Source organism: Oncorhynchus kisutch, unplaced genomic scaffold (assembly GCF_002021735.2).
Source record: "Oncorhynchus kisutch isolate 150728-3 unplaced genomic scaffold, Okis_V2 scaffold3811, whole genome shotgun sequence".
Classification (NCBI taxonomy): Eukaryota; Metazoa; Chordata; class Actinopteri; order Salmoniformes; family Salmonidae; genus Oncorhynchus; species Oncorhynchus kisutch.
This window is the reverse complement of record NW_022265756.1, coordinates 6,254-27,431: the sequence shown is the minus strand read 5'-3', so window position 1 is coordinate 27,431 and position 21,178 is coordinate 6,254. Positions and strand designations below refer to the sequence as shown.

The 21,178-nt window shown below is 47.0% G+C and overlaps 1 protein-coding gene across 18 annotated transcripts in view; it reads left to right on the top strand.

The window, feature by feature from the left end:
- LOC116371875 (LIM domain only protein 7) overlaps nucleotides 1-9,262 on the top strand; it is a 49,548-nt gene extending 40,286 nt beyond the window's left edge. For 13 of the 18 annotated variants that reach the window (XM_031821004.1, XM_031821009.1, XM_031821002.1 and 10 more), the window contains 5 exons: nucleotides 2,301-2,484; nucleotides 2,900-3,163; nucleotides 6,307-6,415; nucleotides 7,798-7,900; nucleotides 8,303-9,262. In XM_031821004.1, coding sequence (XP_031676864.1) covers nucleotides 2,301-2,484; nucleotides 2,900-3,163; nucleotides 6,307-6,415; nucleotides 7,798-7,900; nucleotides 8,303-8,325 — 683 coding nt within the window. In that variant the 3' untranslated portion in view covers nucleotides 8,326-9,262. Of the gene's footprint in view, nucleotides 1-2,300; nucleotides 2,485-2,899; nucleotides 3,164-6,306; nucleotides 6,416-7,757; nucleotides 7,901-8,302 lie in introns of all 18 variants that reach the window. The other 5 variants (XM_031821005.1, XM_031821001.1, XM_031820996.1 and 2 more) reach the window with 3 other exon arrangements.
- Nucleotides 9,263-21,178: the final 11,916 nt, after the last annotated feature.

Genomic DNA, 21,178 nt, shown 5'->3' with positions numbered 1-21,178 from the left:
ATGAGTGGGTTCCCCAGGGAGACAGGGGTGGGTAATGAGTGGGTTCCCCAGGGAGACAGGGGTGGGTAATGAGTGGGTTCCCCAGGGAGACAGGGGTGGGTAATGAGTGGGTTCCCCAGGGAGACAGGGGTGGGTAATGAGTGGGTTCCCCAGGGAGACAGGGGTGGGTAATGAGTGGGTTCCCCAGGGAGACAGGGGTGGGTAATGAGTGGGTTCCCCAGGGAGACAGGGGTGGGTAATGAGTGGGTTCCCCAGGGAGACAGGGGTGGGTAATGAGTGGGTTCCCCAGGGAGACAGGGGTGGGTAATGAGTGGGTTCCCCAGGGAGACAGGGGTGGGTAATGAGTGGGTTCCCCAGGGAGACAGGGGTGGGTAATGAGTGGGTTCCCCCAGGGAGACAGGGGTGGGGTGGGTAATGAGTGGGTCCCCATTCCAAACCCAGCCTTGATGTTGATGCACTTTACACCATGTTGGTCAAATCTAACCAGGCCTCATTTACCCTAGGCCCAGGGAGACAGGGGTGGGTAATGACTCTAACCAGTCCTCTCATTTAGCTGAGGCCCAGGGAGACAGGGGTGGGGTGGGTAATGAGACTAACCAGGCCTCTCATTTACCCTAGGCCCAGGGAGACAGGGGTGGGTAATGACTCTAACCAGTCCTCTCATTTAGCTGAGGCCCAGGGAGACAGGGGTGGGTAATGACTCTAACCAGTCCTCTCATTTAGCTGAGTCCCAGGGAGACAGGGGTGGGGTGGGTAATGCCTCTAACCAGTCCACTCATTTAGCCGAGGCCCAGGGAGACGGGTGGGGTGGGTAATGACTCTAACCAGTCCTCTCATTTAGCTGAGGCCCAGGGAGACAGGGGTAGGGTGGGTAATGACTCTAACCAGGCCTCATTTACCCTAGGCCCAGGGAGACAGGGGTGGGTAATGACTCTAACCAGTCCTCTCATTTAGCTGAGGCCCAGGGAGACAGGGGTGGGTAATGACTCTAACCAGTCCTCACATTTACCCTAGGCCCAGGGAGACAGGGGTGGGTAATGACTCTAACCAGTCCTCACATTTAGCTGAGGCCCAGGGAGACAGGGGTGGGTAATGACTCTAACCAGGCCTCATTTACCCTAGGCCCAGGGAGACAGGGGTGGGTAATGACTCTAACCAGTCCTCACATTTACCCTAGGCCCAGGGAGACAGGGGTGGGTAATGACTCTAACCAGTCCTCACATTTAGCTGAGGCCCAGGGAGACAGGGGTGGGTAATGACTCTAACCAGGCCTCATTTACCCTAGGCCCAGGGAGACAGGGGTGGGGTGGGTAATGACTCTAACCATTCCTCTCATTTACCCTAGTCCCAGGGAGACAGGGGTAGGTAATGACTCTAACCAGTCCTCTCATTTAGCTGAGGCCCAGGGAGACAGGGGTGGGTAATGACTCTAACCAGGCCTCATTTACCCTAGGCCCAGGGAGACAGGGGTGGGTAATGACTCTAACCAGTCCTCTCATTTAGCTGAGGCCCAGGGAGACAGGGGTGGGTAATGACTCTAACCAGTCCTCACATTTACCCTAGGCCCAGGGAGACAGGGGTGGGTAATGACTCTAACCAGTCCTCTCATTTAGCTGAGGCCCAGGGAGACAGGGGTGGGTAATGACTCTAACCAGTCCTCTCATTTAGCTGAGGCCCAGGGAGACAGGGGTGGGTAATGACTCTAACCAGTCCTCACATTTACCCTAGGCCCAGGGAGACAGGGGTGGGTAATGACTCTAACCAGTCCTCACATTTAGCTGAGGCCCAGGGAGACAGGGGTGGGTAATGACTCTAACCAGGCCTCATTTACCCTAGGCCCAGGGAGACAGGGGTGGGGTGGGTAATGACTCTAACCATTCCTCTCATTTACCCTAGTCCCAGGGAGACAGGGGTAGGTAATGACTCTAACCAGTCCTCTCATTTAGCTGAGGCCCAGGGAGACAGGGGTGGGTAATGACTCTAACCATTCCTCTCATTTACTCAGTCCCAGGGAGACAGGGGTAGGTAATGACTCTAACCAGTCCTCTCATTTAGCCGAGGCCCAGGGAGACTGGGTGGGTAAATGACTCTAACCAGTCCTCTCATTTAGCTGAGGCCCAGGGTAATGACTCCTCACCTTTCTGTAATGTGATAGAGGGGTTTGTTTTCACCTATTGGTCGTTGGAATAATATTGTTCACTCATTGGACATTGCTCAAATGACTGTCCTTTTTATTGGTCTTTCTGTACGAACTATGATTGGTTATACCGTCGTGACTCTGCTCTCTGGTTGGTTATTAGGCGCTACCAGGGAGGTCGCTAGGAGGAAGCCTCCTCAGAGCATGTCGTTAGTAGAGGCTGAGAGGCAACAGATCCTGGACGAGATGAGGAAGAGGACCGCTCTGCTGACCGACAACAGCTGGATACGACAACGCTCCACCTCTGACAACAAACAACCAACTAACCGGCGAGGGCCAATGAGGAGGTAGGAGGGGGGGTTGTCAACCAACTAACCGGAGAGGGCCTATGAGGAGGTAGGAGGGGGGGGTTGTCAACCAACTAACCGGAGAGGGCCTATGAGGAGGTAGGAGGGGGGGGTTGTCAACCAACTAACCGGCGAAGGCCTATGAGGTAGGAGGGGGGGGGTTGTCAACCAACTAACCGGCGAAGGCCTATGAGGAGGTAGGAGGGGGGGTTGTCAACCAACTAACTGGCGAGGGCCTATGAGGAGGTAGGAGGGGGGGTTGTCAACCAACTAACCGGCGAGGGCCAATGAGGAGGTAGGAGGGGGGGGTTGGCAACCCAGTAACCGGTGAGGGCCAAGGAGGGGGGGTGCCATTTGGACCGTACCTCTCTCTACGTGACCTGTTATTTGACACCTCCATCGGTCCTCTCGGCAGGTACGACTCTCTGGACAACCTTCTCTCTTCCACCACACTGCTCTCTAACCCCCAACGCCCCCACTCCTCCCTGGGTTTCGCCGCCCCGTACCGCCCCCCCTCCTCCCGGCACAGCATGAGTGTGGCCCTGGGGGGTTACTCCAACGGGACTCAGAAGCACAGCCCTACCTGGCCCCGCCCCTTCAGCACATCTTCCCCCCCGCCCAACACCGGAGAGGAACCCGCCACCGGCGAATCACGACCCGTCTCACAGCAGCACCACCGGTAATGGACCAATCAGGACTTGTGTTGTATGTTTAAAATGTACAGTGCATTTTGGAAGCGTTCAGAGCCCTTGACTTTGTTACATTACAGCCTTGTTCAAAAATGGATTAAATCGTTTTTTCCCCCCTCATCAATCTACACACAATACCCCATAATGACATCACAATACCCCATAATGACATCACAATACCCCATAATGACATCACAATACCCCATAATGACATCACAATACCCCATAATGACATCACAATACCCCATAATGACATCACAATACCCCACAATGACATCACAATACCCCATAATGACATCACAATACCCCACAATGACATCACAATACCCCATAATGACAAACATTTTTTTCACGTTTATTAAAGATTACACATTCACTTAAGTATTCAGACCATTTAATCAGTACTTTGTTGAAGGCATCTGTGGCAGCGATTACAGCCTCGAGTCTTCTTGGGTATGACGAGAGAGCTGTCCCGAAGCCACTGCTGTGTTGTCTTGGCTGTGTGAACTTTCACTCCAATCAAATTTTATTTGTCACATACACATGGTTAGCAGATGTTCATGCGAGTGTAGGGAAATGCTTGTGCTTCTAGTTCCGACAATGCAGTAATAACCAACGAGTAATCTAACCTAACAATTCCTGAGCACTTCGCTCCGTTCATCTTCCCCTCGATCCTGACTAGTCTCCCAGTCCCTGCCGCTGACAAAACATCCCCTCTGCATGATGCTGCCACCACCATGCTTCACCGTAGGGATGGTGCCAGGTTTCCTACAGACGTGATGCTGCCACCACCATGCTTCATTGTAGGGATGGTGCCAGGTTTCCTCCAGACATGATGCTGCCACCACCATGCTTCATTGTAGGGATGGTGCCAGGTTTCCTCCAGACATGATGCTGCCACCGCCATGCTTCATTGTAGGGATGGTGCCAGGTTTCCTCCAGACATGATGCTGCCACCACCATGCTTCATTGTAGGGATGGTGCCAGGTTTCCTCCAGACATGATGCTGCCACCACCATGCTTCACCGTAGGGATGGTGCCAGGTTTCCTCCAGACATGATGCTGCCACCACCATGCTTCAGCGTAGGGATGGTGCCAGGTTTCCTACAGACGTGATGCTGCCACCACCATGCTTCATTGTACGGATGGTGCCAGGTTGCCTCCAGACATGATGCTGCCCACCACCATGCTTCATTGTAGGGATGGTGCCAGGTTTCCTCCAGATGTGAAGCTTGGCATCCAGGCCAAAGAGTTCAATCTAGGTTTCATCAGACCAGAGAATCTTGTTTCTCATTGGTCAGAGTCCTTTAGGTGCCTTTTGGCAAACTCCAAGCGGGCTGTCATGTGCCTTTCACTGAGGAGTGGCTTCCGTCTGGCCACTCTACCACAGGCCTGAGTGGTGGAGTGCTGCAGAGATGGGAGAACCTTCCAGAAGGACAACCATTTCCACAGAGGAACTCTAGAGCTCTGTCAGAGTGACTATCTGGTTCTTGGTTACCTCCCTGACCAAGGCCCTTCTCCCCCGATTGCTCAATTTGGCCGGGCGGCCAGCTCTAGGATGAGTCTTGGTGGTTCCAAACTTCTTCCATTTAAGAATGGAGGCCACTGTGTTCTTGGGGACCTTCAATGCTGCAACATTTGTGGGTATCCTTCCCCAGATCTGTGCCTCGACACAATCCTGTCTCGGAGCTCTACGGACAATTCCTTTGACCGCATGGCTTGCTTTTTGCGCTGACCTTATAGACAGGTGTCTTTCCAAATCATGTCCAATCTATTTAATTTACCACAGGTGAACTTCCAATCAACTTGTAGACAGATCTTTAGGATGATCAATAGAAACAGGATGCACCTGAGATCAATTTCAAGTCTCATAGCAAATTGTCTGAATACTTCTGTAAATAAGGTGTTTCTGTGTTTGTAAAGTGTCTAAAAACTAGTGTTCACTTTGTCACTATGGGGTCTTGCGATGTCACTATGGGGTCTTGCGATGTCACTATGGGGTCTTGTGATGAGATTGAGGAAGAAATCATGTTGGCAGGCTGTAATGTAACAAAATGTGGATGAAGTCGAGGGGGTGTGAACACTTTCCAAATCCACCATCTTTGAGTTTGAGTGCTGTAGTCTCCTCATACAGTCTGATCCCAGAGTGGAGAATGAGAGCATTAGTAACGAGGATGAATGCATCATTAACAGTCTCAGGAACAGAACGGGCTTCATGCATATACAATAAGTCATCATCATACATTCGACACAAGGGACTTTGTGAAAATAAAAACCCAATTTCAGTTTTATCTTCCTGGTGAACTTGAAAGTCATCGTCCAGCCGTATACCAAGGCATTTGTAGGAGGACACCTTTTCAATGGATGTTCCCCCAGACCTTGTGGATCAGTCTGGTCCCTCTGATCCCCTTCCCTCTCATCTTACCCCCAGACCTTGTGGATCAGCCTGGTCCCTCTGATCCCCTTCTCTCTCATCTTACCCCCAGACCTTGTGGATCAGTCTGGTCCCTCTGATCCCCTTCTCTCTCAATTTACCCCCAGACCTTGTGGATCAGTCTGATCCCCTTCTCTCTCTCATCTTACCCCCAGACCTTGTGGATCAGTCTGATCCCCTTCTCTCTCATCTTACCCCCAGACCTTGTGGATCAGTCTGGTCCCCTTCTCTCTCATCTTACCCCCAGACCTTGTGGATCAGTCTGGTCCCCTTCTCTCTCATCTTACCCCCAGACCTTGTGGATCAGTCTGGTCCCTCTGATCCCCTTCTCTCTCTCTCATCTTACCCCCAGACCTTGTGGATCAGTCTGGTCCCTCTGAGCCCCTTCTCTCTCTCATCTTACCCCCAGACCTTGTGGATCAGTCTGGTCCCTCTGAGCCCCTTCTCTCTCTCTCATCTTACCCCCAGACCTTGTGGATCAGTCTGGTCCCTCTGAGCCCCTTCTCTCTCTCTCTCTCATCTTACCCCCAGACCTTGTGGATCAGTCTGGTCCCTCTGATCCTCTCATCTTACCCCCAGACCTTGTGGATCAGTCTGGTCCCTCTGATCCTCTCATCTTACCCCCAGACCTTGTGGATCAGTCTGGTCCCTCTGAGCCCCCTCTCATCCTGTTTGTTCCTGTTACCTCTCTCCCTCCAGAGTGCTGACTTCTCGTCAGGTGTGTTCAGTGTGTGTGTGTCCTATGGGCAGAGGGGCTGCCATGGTCATTGAGACCCTGAACCTCTGCTTCCACCTGGCCTGTTTTCAGGTGAGAGTCTGGTCTGGACCTCCCTTCACCTGGTTGGAGGAGAGGTCCTCTACAAAACCTGTCAGCACACTCAATCACCCTTCACAGCATGAGCTAATGGGCACTGTAGCTGACTGACTGGCTTCACCTGGGCACTGTAGCAGACTGACTGACTGGCTTCACCTGGGCACTGTAGCTGACTGGCTTCACCTGGGCACTGTAGCTGGCTGGCTTCACCTGGGCACTGTAGCTGACTGGCTGGCTTCACCTGGGCACTGTAGCTGACTGGCTGGCTTCACCTGGGCACTGTAGCTGACTGGCTGGCTTCACCTGGGCACTGTAGCTGACTGGCTGGCTTCACCTGGGCACTGTAGCTGACTGACTGGCTTCACCTGGGCACTGTAGCTAGCTGACTGGCTTCACCTGGGCACTGTAGCTAGCTGACTGGCTTCACCTGGGCACTGTAGCTAGCTGACTGGAGGGTTCTTGACGTCTGACAGGAATCCATGAGGTGTCACCTTTCTTTGTGGTTTTCCATGGATTCTCCCTGCCTCACCCTCTTAACTCTCTGGTAAAGCTAACGCTCTCTCTCTCTGTGGTGGTAGGGCTGGTAATGCTAACTCTCTCACCATGGTGGTAGGGCTGGTAATGCTAACTCTCTCTCCCCACACGGTGGTAGGGCTGGTAATGCTAACTCTCTCTCCCCACACGGTGGTAGGGCTGGTAATGCTAACTCTCTCTCCTCACACGGTGGTAGGGCTGGTAATGCTAACTCTCTCTCCCCACACGGTGGTAGGGCTGGTAATGCTAACTCTCTCTCCTCACACGGTGGTAGGGCTGGTAATGCTAACTCTCTCTCCTCACACGGTGGTAGGGCTGGTAATGCTAACTCTCTCTCCTCACACGGTGGTAGGGCTGGTAATGCTAACTCTCTCTCCTCACACGGTGGTAGGGCTGGTAATGCTAACTCTCTCTCCTCACACGGTGGTAGGGCTGGTAATGCTAACTCTCTCTCCTCACACGGTGGTAGGGCTGGTAATGCTAACTCTCTCTCCTCACACGGTGGTAGGGCTGGTAATGCTAACTCTCTCTCCTCACACGGTGGTAGGGCTGGTAATGCTAACTCTCTCTCCTCACACGGTGGTAGGGCTGGTAATGCTAACTCTCTCTCCTCACACGGTGGTAGGGCTGGTAATGCTAACTCTCTCTCCTCACACGGTGGTAGGGCTGGTAATGCTAACTCTCTCTCCTCACACGGTGGTAGGGCTGGTAATGCTAACTCTCTCTCCTCACACGGTGGTAGGGCTGGTAATGCTAACTCTCTCTCCTCACACGGTGGTAGGGCTGGTAATCAGTGTTTAAGTTGATTCTCCTGATTCAGTCCATCTTCTCCTCTCCCTCAGTGTGTGGACTGCAGGTGCCGACTTGGAGGGTCAGAGGTCAGAGCCCAGATCAGAATCAGCAACGGGAAGCCTTACTGTGACCCCTGCTACATCCGACTCAAGTGTAAGTCATTTCTACAGAACATAAAGGAGTCCGATAAGAATCTCCCTCCTCCCAATGTATCCAAGTCATTTTACTCTGCTGGCCCGTTCTACTGGTCCACCTGCTCTGTTGGTCCCTGCACCTCATTTTACTCTGCTGGCCCGTTCTACTGGTCCACCTGCTCTGTACTTCACTGCACCTCATTTTACTCTGCTGGCCCGTTCTACTGGTCCACCTGCTCGGTCGCTGCACCTTTTTAATGAGAACATACCTGACATGAATATGATGTATGTCTATTTAGAGAAGACGGGCCTGCCGTTTTGGAAGTCCTGTCCAAGTACTCTGTAATTAGATGTGTCATTACTACATCAGATGTTTTTATTAGATCAGACATAATCACATGTTCTCTTATCACCCTTTCAGCACACCTTGCCACTTCCCTGTGACCAGAATGCATTGCAGCAGATTGAGGAAGAGACGACAACAACCTCAAACACGACGGTGGAGATCTTGACTATGACCTCGTGTTGACCATGTATTTAGAGCTGGTTGACCTTTCTTTTAGGGAACAATGTACCGATTTATACTATTGGCTGTGACTCAAATGGCTTCCTATTCCCTACATAGTGCACTACTACCCATAGGGCTCTGGTCAAAAGTAGTGCACTACTACCCATAGGGCTCTGGTCAAAAGTAGTGCACTATGTAGGGAATAGGTGGCCTTTTGGGACATGTCTCAAAGATTCAGTTTTGGTCTTCCTAGTTAATTAACTACTGTACTTCTCCACATACCCTATGTCTCTGACTTAGATGCAGTTTTGGGGTTCCTAGTTAATTAACCACTGTACATCTCCACATACCCTATGTCTCTGACTAAGATGCAGTTTTGGTGTTCCTAGTTAATTAACTACTGTACATGTCCGTAGCTTTTAATATGCAATCGATGGCTATCCACCACAATAGCTGGACACGTGTAGTTAAATAGGGAGTTTTAAATCACAGTTGGACTTGGGATTTGTTTTTTCTTGTTTCTAATAAATGAATCTAATAAATGTGAGTGTTGTATTGGAGATACTTCTCTCTTTGTTTTTTTTCTTTGTCGACAAATTTCTACCTTAAAAAATAGTTCGGTTTGTTGAAATATGTTAAGATTTATTTTTGTTTTTTCATTTTTTGAGATGTCTAAAATATTAGTAGCTCAAACAAGTGCTAGAAAAAGGGACTTCTCACATGTTGATGGAAACTCTGTGGTTGGTGGACTCTGGAAGCAGGGAGGCTTGTTGTATGACTCACTGATGTATAAAGGGGCCTCGTTTAAAAGGAATTTACCCTCTAAACTGTTTAATGTTTGTAAATAAAAAGGACCAGGTGTTGAGCATTTAATCTGTGTATTCTAAATACGGACAGTGACTATCGGGGCGGCAGTGTGTAGAGGAGGCAGGTAGCCTAGTGGTTAGAGTGTAGAGGAGGCAGGTAGCCTAGTGGTTAGAGTGTAGAGGAGGCAGGTAGCCTAGTGGTTAGAGTGTAGAGGAGGCAGGTAGCCTAGTGGTTAGAGTGTAGAGGAGGCAGGTAGCCTAGTGGTTAGTGTAGAGGAGGCAGGTAGCCTAGTGGTTAGAGTGTAGAGGAGGCAGGTAGCCTAGTGGTTAGAGTGTAGAGGAGGCAGGTAGCCTAGTGGTTAGAGTGTAGAGGAGGCAGGTAGCCTAGTGGTTAGAGTGTAGAGGAGGCAGGTAGCCTAGTGGTTAGAGTGTAGAGGAGGCAGGTAGCCTAGTGGTTAGAGTGTAGAGGAGGCAGGTAGCCTAGTGGTTAGAGTGTAGAGGAGGCAGGTAGCCTAGTGGTTAGAGTGTAGAGGAGGCAGGTAGCCTAGTGGTTAGAGTGTAGAGGGGGCAGGTAGCCTAGAGGGGGCAGGTAGCCTAGAGGGTAGAGGTGGCAGGTAGCCTAGAGGTGGCAGGTAGCCTAGAGGGGGCAGGTAGCCTAGAGGGGGCAGGTAGCCTAGAGGGGGCAGGTAGCCTAGAGGGGGCAGGTAGCCTAGAGGGGGCAGGTAGCCTAGAGGGGGCAGGTAGCCTAGAGGGGGCAGGTAGCCTAGAGGGGGCAGGTAGCCTAGAGGGGGCAGGTAGCCTAGAGGGGGCAGGTAGCCTAAACCAAAAGTTTGCAAGATCAGTCCTTCTGCCCCTGAACAAGGCAATTAACCCACTGTTCCTCAGTAGGCTGTCATTGAAAATAAGGATTTGTTCTTCACTGACTTGCTGAGTTAAATAAAGGTAGAATTGGATAGGGATGTCTCTTTAGGTTGTCATGGCTGCGTTTCACCACTAGATGGCAGTTTATGATTAATTTGATTCTACCTTTTTATTTAACTAGTCAGTTAAGAACCCATTCTTATTTTCAATGACAGCCTACCGAGGAACAGTGGGTTAACCGCCTGTTCAGGGACAGAACAACAGGGTTAGACCCCATCTGGTCTGGTCTATAGTAGTGGACCGCTACCCAGTCTGGTCTATAGTAGTGGACCGCTACCCAGTCTGGTCTATAGTAGTGGACCGCTACCCAGTCTGGTCTATAGCAGTGGACCCCTACCCCGTCTGGTCTATAGCAGTGGACCGCTACCCCGTCTGGTCTATAGCAGGGGACCGCTACCCCGTCTGGTCTATAGTAGGGGCCATCTAGAAGGAGGTGGAGGAGGAATCTAGAGGGAGGAGGTACAGGAGAGGGAGGGAGCGAGCGAGAGGTAGTGAAGAGGGAGGTGGTGGAGAGGGTACTCACTGTTGAAGTTGAAAACAAGTTAAATTGTTTGATAGGGTGCATTAAATCATGTGTTCCTTCTGATTCTGGAAATCTTTATCCTGATCACAACGTACAAACACACAGTCATGATTTAATGAACCAAATCAAATACAGTAGACTGGTTCATCTTTCAGCAATGTGCACTCATATCTCTCATATCTCTCTTTCCACCTCTCCTCCCTCTCTCCCTCTCCTTCTCTCTCATCTCTTGTCCTCTCATCTCCCTCTCCTCCCTCTCTACTTTCTCCTCTCCCTCTCCTTCTCTCTCATCTCTTGTCCTCTCATCTCCCTCTCCTCCCTCTCCCTCCTTTCTCCTCTCCCCTTCTCATCTCCCCTCGCTCCCTCTCTCTTCTCCTCTCCCCCTATCTTGTTGATGTCTTTATAGATCCAATCGCCTATGAGTGATGTTATTAATATCTTGGTTGGAGGTCAGGCACCTGAGTCTGATGTCAGTACATAGGGATGATGTCAGTATCTCTTTCTCCTCATCTCCCTCTCCTATGTCCTCTCACTCCACATCTCTCCTCTCATGTCTCTCTCCTCATCTCCCTCTTTTCCTCTCCCTCTCCTCTCTCATCTCACTCTCCTCTCTGAAACTCTTCTCTGAAACAGTCCCCACTATCTCCATCTAGGCCTCTGTCTGAAACAGAGGACTATATGGAGTGGAGACCATGAGGTCTGTAACAGAGGACTAGACAGAGTGGGGACCATGAGGTCTGTAACAGAGGACTAGATAGTGGGGACCACGAGGAGGTCTGAAACAGAGGACTAGATAGTGGGGACCATGAGGTCTATAACAGAGGACTAGACAGAGTGGGGACCATGAGGAGGTCTGAAACAGAGGACTAGACAGAGTGGGGACCATGAGGAGGTCTGTAACAGAGGACTAGACAGAGTGGGGACCATGAGGTCTGTAACAGAGGACTAGACAGAGTGGGGACCATGAGGTCTGTAACAGAGGACTAGATAGTGGAGACCATGAGGAGGTCTGAAACAGTACTAGATAGTGGGGACCATGAGGAGGTCTGAAACAGAGGACTAGATAGTGGGGACCATGAGGAGGTCTGTAACAGAGGACTAGATAGTGGGGACCATGAGGTCTGTAACAGAGGACTAGATAGTGGGGACCATGAGGAGGTCTGTAACAGAGGACTAGATAGTGGGGACCATGAGGTCTGTAACAGAGGACAAGATAGTGGGGACCATGAGGAGGTCTGAAACAGAGGACTAGACAGAGTGGAGACCATGAGGAGGTCTGTAACAGAGGACTAGACAGAGTGGGGACCATGAGGAGGTCTGTAACAGAGGACTAGATAGTGGAGACCATGAGGAGGTCTGTAACAGAGGACTAGATAGTGGGGACCATGAGGAGGTCTGAAACAGAGGACTAGATAGTGGGGACCATGAGGAGGTCTGTAACAGAGGACTAGACAGAGTGGGGACCATGAGGAGGTCTGAAACAGAGGGCTAGACAGAGTGGGGGCCATGAGGAGTTCTGAAACAGAGGACTAGACAGAGTGGGGACCATGAGGAGGTCTGTTACAGAGGACTAGACAGAGTGGGGACCATGAGGAGGTCTGTAACAGAGGACTAGACAGAGTGGGGACCATGAGGAGATCTGTAACAGAGGACTATATGGAGTGGAGACCATGAGGAGGTCCGTAACAGAGGACTAGACAGAGTGGGGACCATGAGGAGGTCTGAAAAAGAGGACTAGACAGAGTGGGGACCATGAGGAGGTCTGAAACAGAGGACTAGATAGTGGGGACCATGAGGAGGTCTGAAACAGAGGACTAGACAGAGTGGGGACCATGAGGAGGTCTGTAACAGATGACTAGACAGAGTGGGGACCATGAGGAGGTCTGAAACAGAGGACTAGATAGTGGGGACCATGGGGGTTAGGGTCCAATCTCCATGGGGGTTAAGGTCCAATCTCCATGGGGGTTAGGGTCCAGCCTCCATGGGGGTTAAGGTCCAATCTCCATGGGGATTAAGGTCCAGCCTCCATGGGGGTTAAGGTCCAATCTCCATGGGGGTTAAGGTCCAATCTCCATGGGGGTTAAGGTCCAATCTCCATGGGGATTAAGGTCCAATCTCCATGGGGGTTAGGGTCCAGCCTCCATGGGGGTTTAGGTCCAGCCTCCATGGGGGTTAAGGTCCAATCTCCATGGGGGTTAAGGTCCAATCTCCATGGGGGTTAGGGTCCAATCTCCATGGGGGTTAGGGTCCAATCTCCATGGGGGTTAGGGTCCAATCTCCATGGGGGTTTATGTCCAATCTCCATGGGGGTTAGGGTCCACCCTTAATGGGGGTTAAGGTCCAATCTCCATGGGGGTTAGGGTCCAATCTCCATGGGGGTTAGGGTCCAATCTCCATGTGGGTTAAGGTCCAATCTCCATGGGGGTTAGGGTCCAATCTCCATGGGGGTTAAGGTTCAATCTCCATGGGGGTTAAGGTCCAATCTCCATGGGGGTTAGGGTCCAGCCTTAATGGGGGTTAAGGTCCAATCTGCATGGGGTTAAGGTCCAATCTCAATGGGAGTTAGGGTCCAATCTCCATGTGGGTTAAGGTCCAATCTCCATGGGGGTTAGGGTCCAGCCTTAATGGGGGTTAAGGTCCAATCTCCATGGGGGTTAATGTCCAATCTGCATGGGGTTAAGGTCCAATCTCCATGGGGGTTAAGGTTCAATCTCCATGGGGGTTAGGGTCCAATCTCCATGGGGGTTAGCGTCCAATCTGCATGGGGGTTAGGGTCCAATCTGCATGGGGGTTAAGGTCCAGCCTCCATGGGGGTTAGGGTCCAATCTCCATGGGGGTTAAGGTCCAATCTCTGCTCTACTCCAGCTTAAATGCAGATGCTATTACGTGCTTTCTCCTGCTCTACTGAAATGAATTGTCCTTCAAGCAGTGATTAAGTGGTTTTGTGTGGTTTATGAAAAAGGAAGTTGTTTCAGCATAACGATGTCGTGAGGCACTGGAAAAACCTTGATAGTGGAGCTTGAATAAATTAAGGCCTTTGACAGAAGGTAGTCACGAAAATGGAAACAGTATAATGTGTGACTGATTGGGGACTCAGGGTTTAACCAGAGGTTCCAGCTCTACCACACTGCAGAGGGGACTCAGGGTTTAACCAGAGGTTCCAGTTCTACCACACTGTGTTGGGGACTCGGGGTTTAACCAGAGGTTCCAGTTCTACCACACTGTGTTGGGGACTCAGGGTTTAACCAGAGGTTCCAGTCCTACAACACTGTGGAGGGGACTCAGGGTTTAACCAGAGGTTGCAGCTCTACCACACTGTGGAAGGGACTCGGGGTTTAACCAGAGGTTCCAGCTCTACCACACTGTGTTGGGGACTCAGGGTTTAACCAGAGGTTCCAGTCCTACCACACTGTGGAGGGGACTCAGGGTTTAACCAGAGGTTCCAGTCCTACCACACTGTGGAGGGGACTCAGGGGTTAACCAGAGGTTCCAGTTCTACCACACTGTGGAGGGGACTCAGGGTTTAACCAGAGGTTCCAGCTCTACAACGCTGTGGTTCCATCCTAAATGGCTCACTGTTCCCGATATAGTGCACTCCCTTTGAACCAAGGCCCATACGGTGCCATTTGGAATGCACTCTGAGTTAGCCAAGTGGAGATGTGATCTGGGGGACTTGTATAAACCACGATGGTCGCCAGACCAATATACTTTGTGTCTGGCTACGCCTGGGCTCCATGGAAATCCCAGATATGAAGAAGAACTGGGAAATTACAGGGACAGGAGGAAGTGGTCACTAAGGGTACATCCCAAATGGCTCCCTATCTAGTGTGCACTACTTTTGACCCGGACCTATCATGCACTATATATATATATATAGGGTGCCGTTTGGGAAGCAGACCTACTATACTATGCTGGAAAGTTCCCAGAATTCCCCCGAGGAGTTAGATGAGAGGAATATGGCAAAGGAGACGTGTTTAGGAATCCAGTCATGTGATATGCCTCTGGTTAGTGTTTGAGGTGAGGGAACGTTGAAGGGAAGGAATGCCCTTTATTGGGCGGAGAGAGCTGGAACCGGCTAGTCTTTGTGCATGTAAAATATAACAGATTGACAACCCAACAGACAAGGCAGTTTGTTAAACAGTTCCTCTTGATCAGGGTTGTTTATAGGTGATGGGATATTTGGTAACAAAAACAACTGTTGGAAACATGTTAAAGTATATGAAGTACATGCTTTTCTGTTCCCGTTGGAAACATGTTAAAGTATATGAAGTACATGCTGTTCTGTTCCTGTTGGAAACATGTTAAAGTATATGAAGTACATGCTGTTCTGTCCCCGTTGGAAACATGTTAAAGTACATGAAGTACATGCTGTTCTGTCCCCGTTGGAAACATGTTAAAGTACATGCTGTTCTGTCCCCGTTGGAAACATGTTAAAGTATATGAAGTACATGCTGTTCTGTCCCCGTTGGAAACATGTTAAAGTATATGAAGTACATGCTGTTCTGTTCCCGTTGGAAACATGTTAAAGTATATGAAGTACATGCTGTTCTCGTTGGAAACATGTTAAAGTATATGAAGTACATGCTGTTCTGTCCCCGTTGGAAACATGTTAAAGTATATGAAGTACATGCTGTTCTGTTCCCGTTGGAAACATGTTAAAGTATATGAAGTACATGTCCCCGTTGGAAACATGTTAAAGTACATGCTGTTCTGTTCCCATTGGAAACATGTTAAAGTATATGAAGTACATGCTGTTCTGTCCCCGTTGGAAACATGTTAAAGTATATGAAGTACATGCTGTTCTGTTCCCGTTGGAAACATGTTAAAGTATATGAAGTACATGCTGTTCTGTTCCCATTGGAAACATGTTAAAGTACTTGAAGTACATGCTGTTCTGTTCCCGTTGGAAACATGTTAAAGTATATGAAGTACATGCTGTTCTGTTCCCGTTGGAAACATGTTAAAGTACATGCTGTTCTGTTCCCGTTGGAAACATGTTAAAGTACATGCTGTTCTGTTCCCGTTGGAAACATGTTAAAGTATATGAAGTACATGCTGTTCTGTCCCTGTTGGAAACATGTTAAAGTACATGCTGTTCTGTCCCCGTTGGAAACATGTTAAAGTATATGAAGTACATGCTGTTCTGTTCCCGTTGGAAACATGTTAAAGTATATGAAGTACATGTCCCCATTGGAAACATGTTACTCTTTGACCTCCTCGTTATATAATTCCCCTTGTGTCTCCATTAGAGAGACGTGAGGACAGTTGGACAGGGACAAATTAACCTGTAGACTGGTCTGGTCTCTTAGTCTCCTGAATAGATATGCTGCTGTAGACTGGTCTGGTCTCTTAGTCTCCTGAATAGATATGCTGCTGTAGTCTGAGAGAAACTGGGTATGATGATTGAGTATGATAATGATGTTGGTTTTGTACACAACACATCCTGCATCATTCCCACACTATCTCCATGACCCCCAAAACCTGACGATGAAAAGTATTGACTTGGGGAAACTAAAATTCAGTTTCTAAACAAACAAGTTGGGAGTGTTTACAACAAGCCGCAGGCCGAGACAAAGCCTCTCCTCTGTCCTGGCAAACCACCGTAGAACGGAATCATATAATTAGGAGTTAGAATACGAATTTAAAAGGATCTCTCTTAGTGGAACCAGCTGACGTGAGGACAGCAGAGTCCCTGTCTGTCTTGTGAAAACGTCTGAAAAGCCACATCTTCACTAAGTATTCTGATTAATCCCATAGTACCCCTTCCTTTGTGGAGGAACAAGTACTGACTATGACTGAGATATGTGGTTGTCTAACCTAGATATCTGAAGATGAATGTACTGACTATGACTGAGATATGTGGTTGTCTAACCTAGATATCTGAAGATGAATGTACTGACTATGACTGAGATATGTGGTTGTCTAACCTAGATATCTGAAGATGAATGTACTGACTATGACTGAGATATGTGGTTGTCTAACCTAGATATCTGAAGATGAATGTACTGACTGACTGAGATATGTGGTTGTCTAACCTAGATATCTGAAGATGAATGTACTGACTATGACTGAGATATGTGGTTGTCTAACCTAGATATCTGAAGATGAATGTACTGACTATGACTGAGATATGTGGTTGTCTAACCTAGATATCTGAAGATTAATGTACTGACTGACTGAGATATGTGGTTGTCTAACCTAGATATCTGAAGATGAATGTACTGACTATGACTGAGATATGTGGTTGTCTAACCTAGATATCTGAAGATGAATGTACTGACTATGACTGAGATATGTGGTTGTCTAACCTAGATATCTGAAGATGAATGTACTGACTATGACTGAGATATGTGGTTGTCTAACCTAGATATCTGAAGATGAATGTACTGACTATGACTGAGATATGTGGTTGTCTAACCTAGATATCTGAAGATGAATGTACTGACTATGACTGAGATATGTGGTTGTCTAACCTAGATATCTGAAGATGAATGTACTGACTATGACTGAGATATGTGGTTGTCTAACCTAGATATCTGAAGATGAATGTACTGACTATGACTGAGATATGTGGTTGTCTAACCTAGATATCTGAAGATGAATGTACTGACTATGACTGAGATATGTGGTTGTCTAACCTAGATATCTGAAGATGAATGTACTGACTATGACTGAGATATGTGGTTGTCTAACCTAGATATCTGAAGATGAATGTACTGACTATGACTGAGATATGTGGTTGTCTAACCTAGATATCTGAAGATGAATGTACTGACTATGACTGAGATATGTGGTTGTCTAACCTAGATATCTGAAGATGAATGTACTGACTATGACTGAGATATGTGGTTGTCTAACCTAGATATCTGAAGATGAATGTACTGACTATGACTGAGATATGTGGTTGTCTAACCTAGATATCTGAAGATGAATGTACTGACTATGACTGAGATATGTGGTTGTCTACCTAGATATCTGAAGATGAATGTACTGACTATGACTGAGATATGTGGTTGTCTAACCTAGATATCTGAAGATGAATGTACTGACTGACTGAGATATGTGGTTGTCTAACCTAGATATCTGAAGATGAATGTACTGACTATGACTGAGATATGTGGTTGTCTAACCTAGATATCTGAAGATGAATGTACTGACTGACTGAGATATGTGGTTGTCTAACCTAGATATCTGAAGATGAATGTACTGACTATGACTGAGATATGTGGTTGTCTAACCTAGATATCTGAAGATGAATGTACTGACTGACTGAGATATGTGGTTGTCTAACCTAGATATCTGAAGATGAATGTACTGACTATGACTGAGATATGTGGTTGTCTAACCTAGATATCTGAAGATGAATGTACTGACTATGACTGAGATATGTGGTTGTCTAACCTAGATATCTGAAGATGAATGTACTGACTATGACTGAGATATGTGGTTGTCTAACCTAGATATCTGAAGATGAATGTACTGACTATGACTGAGATATGTGGTTGTCTAACCTAGATATCTGAAGATGAATGTACTGACTATGACTGAGATATGTGGTTGTCTAACCTAGATATCTGAAGATGAATGTACTGACTATGACTGAGATATGTGGTTGTCTAACCTAGATATCTGAAGATGAATGTACTGACTATGACTGAGATATGTGGTTGTCTAACCTAGATATCTGAAGATGAATGTACTGACTGACTGAGATATGTGGTTGTCTAACCTAGATATCTGAAGATGAATGTACTGACTATGACTGAGATATGTGGTTGTCTAACCTAGATATCTGAAGATGAATGTACTGACTATGACTGAGATATGTGGTTGTCTAACCTAGATATCTGAAGATGAATGTACTGACTATGACTGAGATATGTGGTTGTCTAACCTAGATATCTGAAGATTAATGTACTGACTGACTGAGATATGTGGTTGTCTAACCTAGATATCTGAAGATGAATGTACTGACTATGACTGAGATATGTGGTTGTCTAACCTAGATATCTGAAGATGAATGTACTGACTATGACTGAGATATGTGGTTGTCTAACCTAGATATCTGAAGATGAATGTACTGACTATGACTGAGATATGTGGTTGTCTAACCTAGATATCTGAAGATGAATGTACTGACTATGACTGAGATATGTGGTTGTCTAACCTAGATATCTGAAGATGAATGTACTGACTATGACTGAGATATGTGGTTGTCTAACCTAGATATCTGAAGATGAATGTACTGACTATGACTGAGATATGTGGTTGTCTAACCTAGATATCTGAAGATGAATGTACTGACTATGACTGAGATATGTGGTTGTCTAACCTAGATATCTGAAGATGAATGTACTGACTATGACTGAGATATGTGGTTGTCTAACCTAGATATCTGAAGATGAATGTACTGACTATGACTGAGATATGTGGTTGTCTAACCTAGATATCTGAAGATGAATGTACTGACTATGACTGAGATATGTGGTTGTCTAACCTAGATATCTGAAGATGAATGTACTGACTATGACTGAGATATGTGGTTGTCTAACCTAGATATCTGAAGATGAATGTACTGACTATGACTGAGATATGTGGTTGTCTAACCTAGATATCTGAAGATGAATGTACTGACTATGACTGAGATATGTGGTTGTCTAACCTAGATATCTGAAGATGAATGTACTGACTATGACTGAGATATGTGGTTGTCTAACCTAGATATCTGAAGATGAATGTACTGACTATGACTGAGATATGTGGTTGTCTAACCTAGATATCTGAAGATGAATGTACTAAATACCTTCCTTCATCCTACCAACCATGATCAACCTTTAAATACCTTCCTTCATCCTACCAACACTGACCAAACTTTAAATACCTTCCTTCATCCTACCAACACTGACCAAACTTTAAATACCTTCCTCTCTAGTGACTCCTCATTCTCTACCTGTCCTCCCTTGCCCCCATCCCCAAGGTGGTCTCCATGACAACAGACCTGTTCTGACACCGACCCAGAGATCACCTGTGTGTTGTGTAATCACCATCAGAACCTCTTGATGCGTCAGAGCTCCTGAGTCCTAACGAGGAACCAGGGATCTATATAACTTCCATTGTGAGCAGTGAGACTCTCTCTAACGACACCTGTGTGGTTCTCAAACCAGACACGTTAGATTCCTGCCAAGGGCTGGCTGGGAAAGGACTGCCTCTGGGGGAGTAAAAATGGTATAATGATACCAATATGATACCATACTACTGTACTGGTGTAATGATACCAATCTGATACCATACTACTGTACTGGTGTAATGATACCATACTACTGTACTGGTGTAATGATACCAATATGATACCATACTACTGCACTGGTGTAATGATACCAATATGATACCATACTACTGTACTGGTGTAATGATACCAATATGATAAAATACTACTGTACTGGTGTAATGATACCATAATACTGTACTGGTGTAATGTTACCAATATGATACCATACTACTGTACTGGTGTAATGATACCAATATGATACCATACTCCTGTACTGGTGTAATGATACCAATATGATACCATACTACTGTACTGGTGTAATGATACCAATATGATACCATACTACTGTACTGGTGTAATGATACCAATATGATACCATACTACTTGTACTGGTGTAATGATACCAATACGATACCATACTACTGGACTGGTGTCATGATACCGTACCACTGTACTGGTGTAATGATACTAATATGATACCATACTACTGCACTGGTGTAATGATGTCATGGTAATGGTGTAATGATCTGTATGTCTCTATTATAATATGACAGACCAGCTAGATCTACTGTTTCTATTATTATGACAGACCAGCTAGATCTAATGGCTCTATTATAATATCAGAGACCAGACAGATCTACTGTATCTATTATATTATGACAGACCAGCTAGATCTACGGTCTCTATTATATTATGACAGACCTGCTAGATCTACTGTCTCTATTATATTATGACAGAAAAGCTATATCTACTGTCAATGTCTCTATTATATTATGACAGACCAGCTAGATCTACTGTCTCTATTATATTATGACAGACCAGCTAGATCTACTATGTCTATTATATTATGACAGACCAGCTAGATCTACTGTCTCTATTATATTATGACAGACCAGCTAGATCTACTGGCTCTATTGTTTTATGACAGACCAGCTAGATCTACTGTCTCTATTATATTATGACAGACCAGGCAGATCTACTGTATCTATTATATTATGACAGACAAGCTAGAAGTACTGTCTCTATGTCTCACTTATATTATGACAGACCAGTTAGATCTACTGTCTTTATTGTATTATAACAGACCAGCTAGATCTAATGTCTCTATTATATTATGACAGACCAGCTAGATCTACTGTCTCTATTGTATTATGACAGACCAGCTAGATCTACTGGCTCTATTATATTATGACAGACCAGCTAGATCTAATGTCTCATTTATATTATGACAGACCAGCTAGATCTACTTTCTCTATTATATTATGACAGAC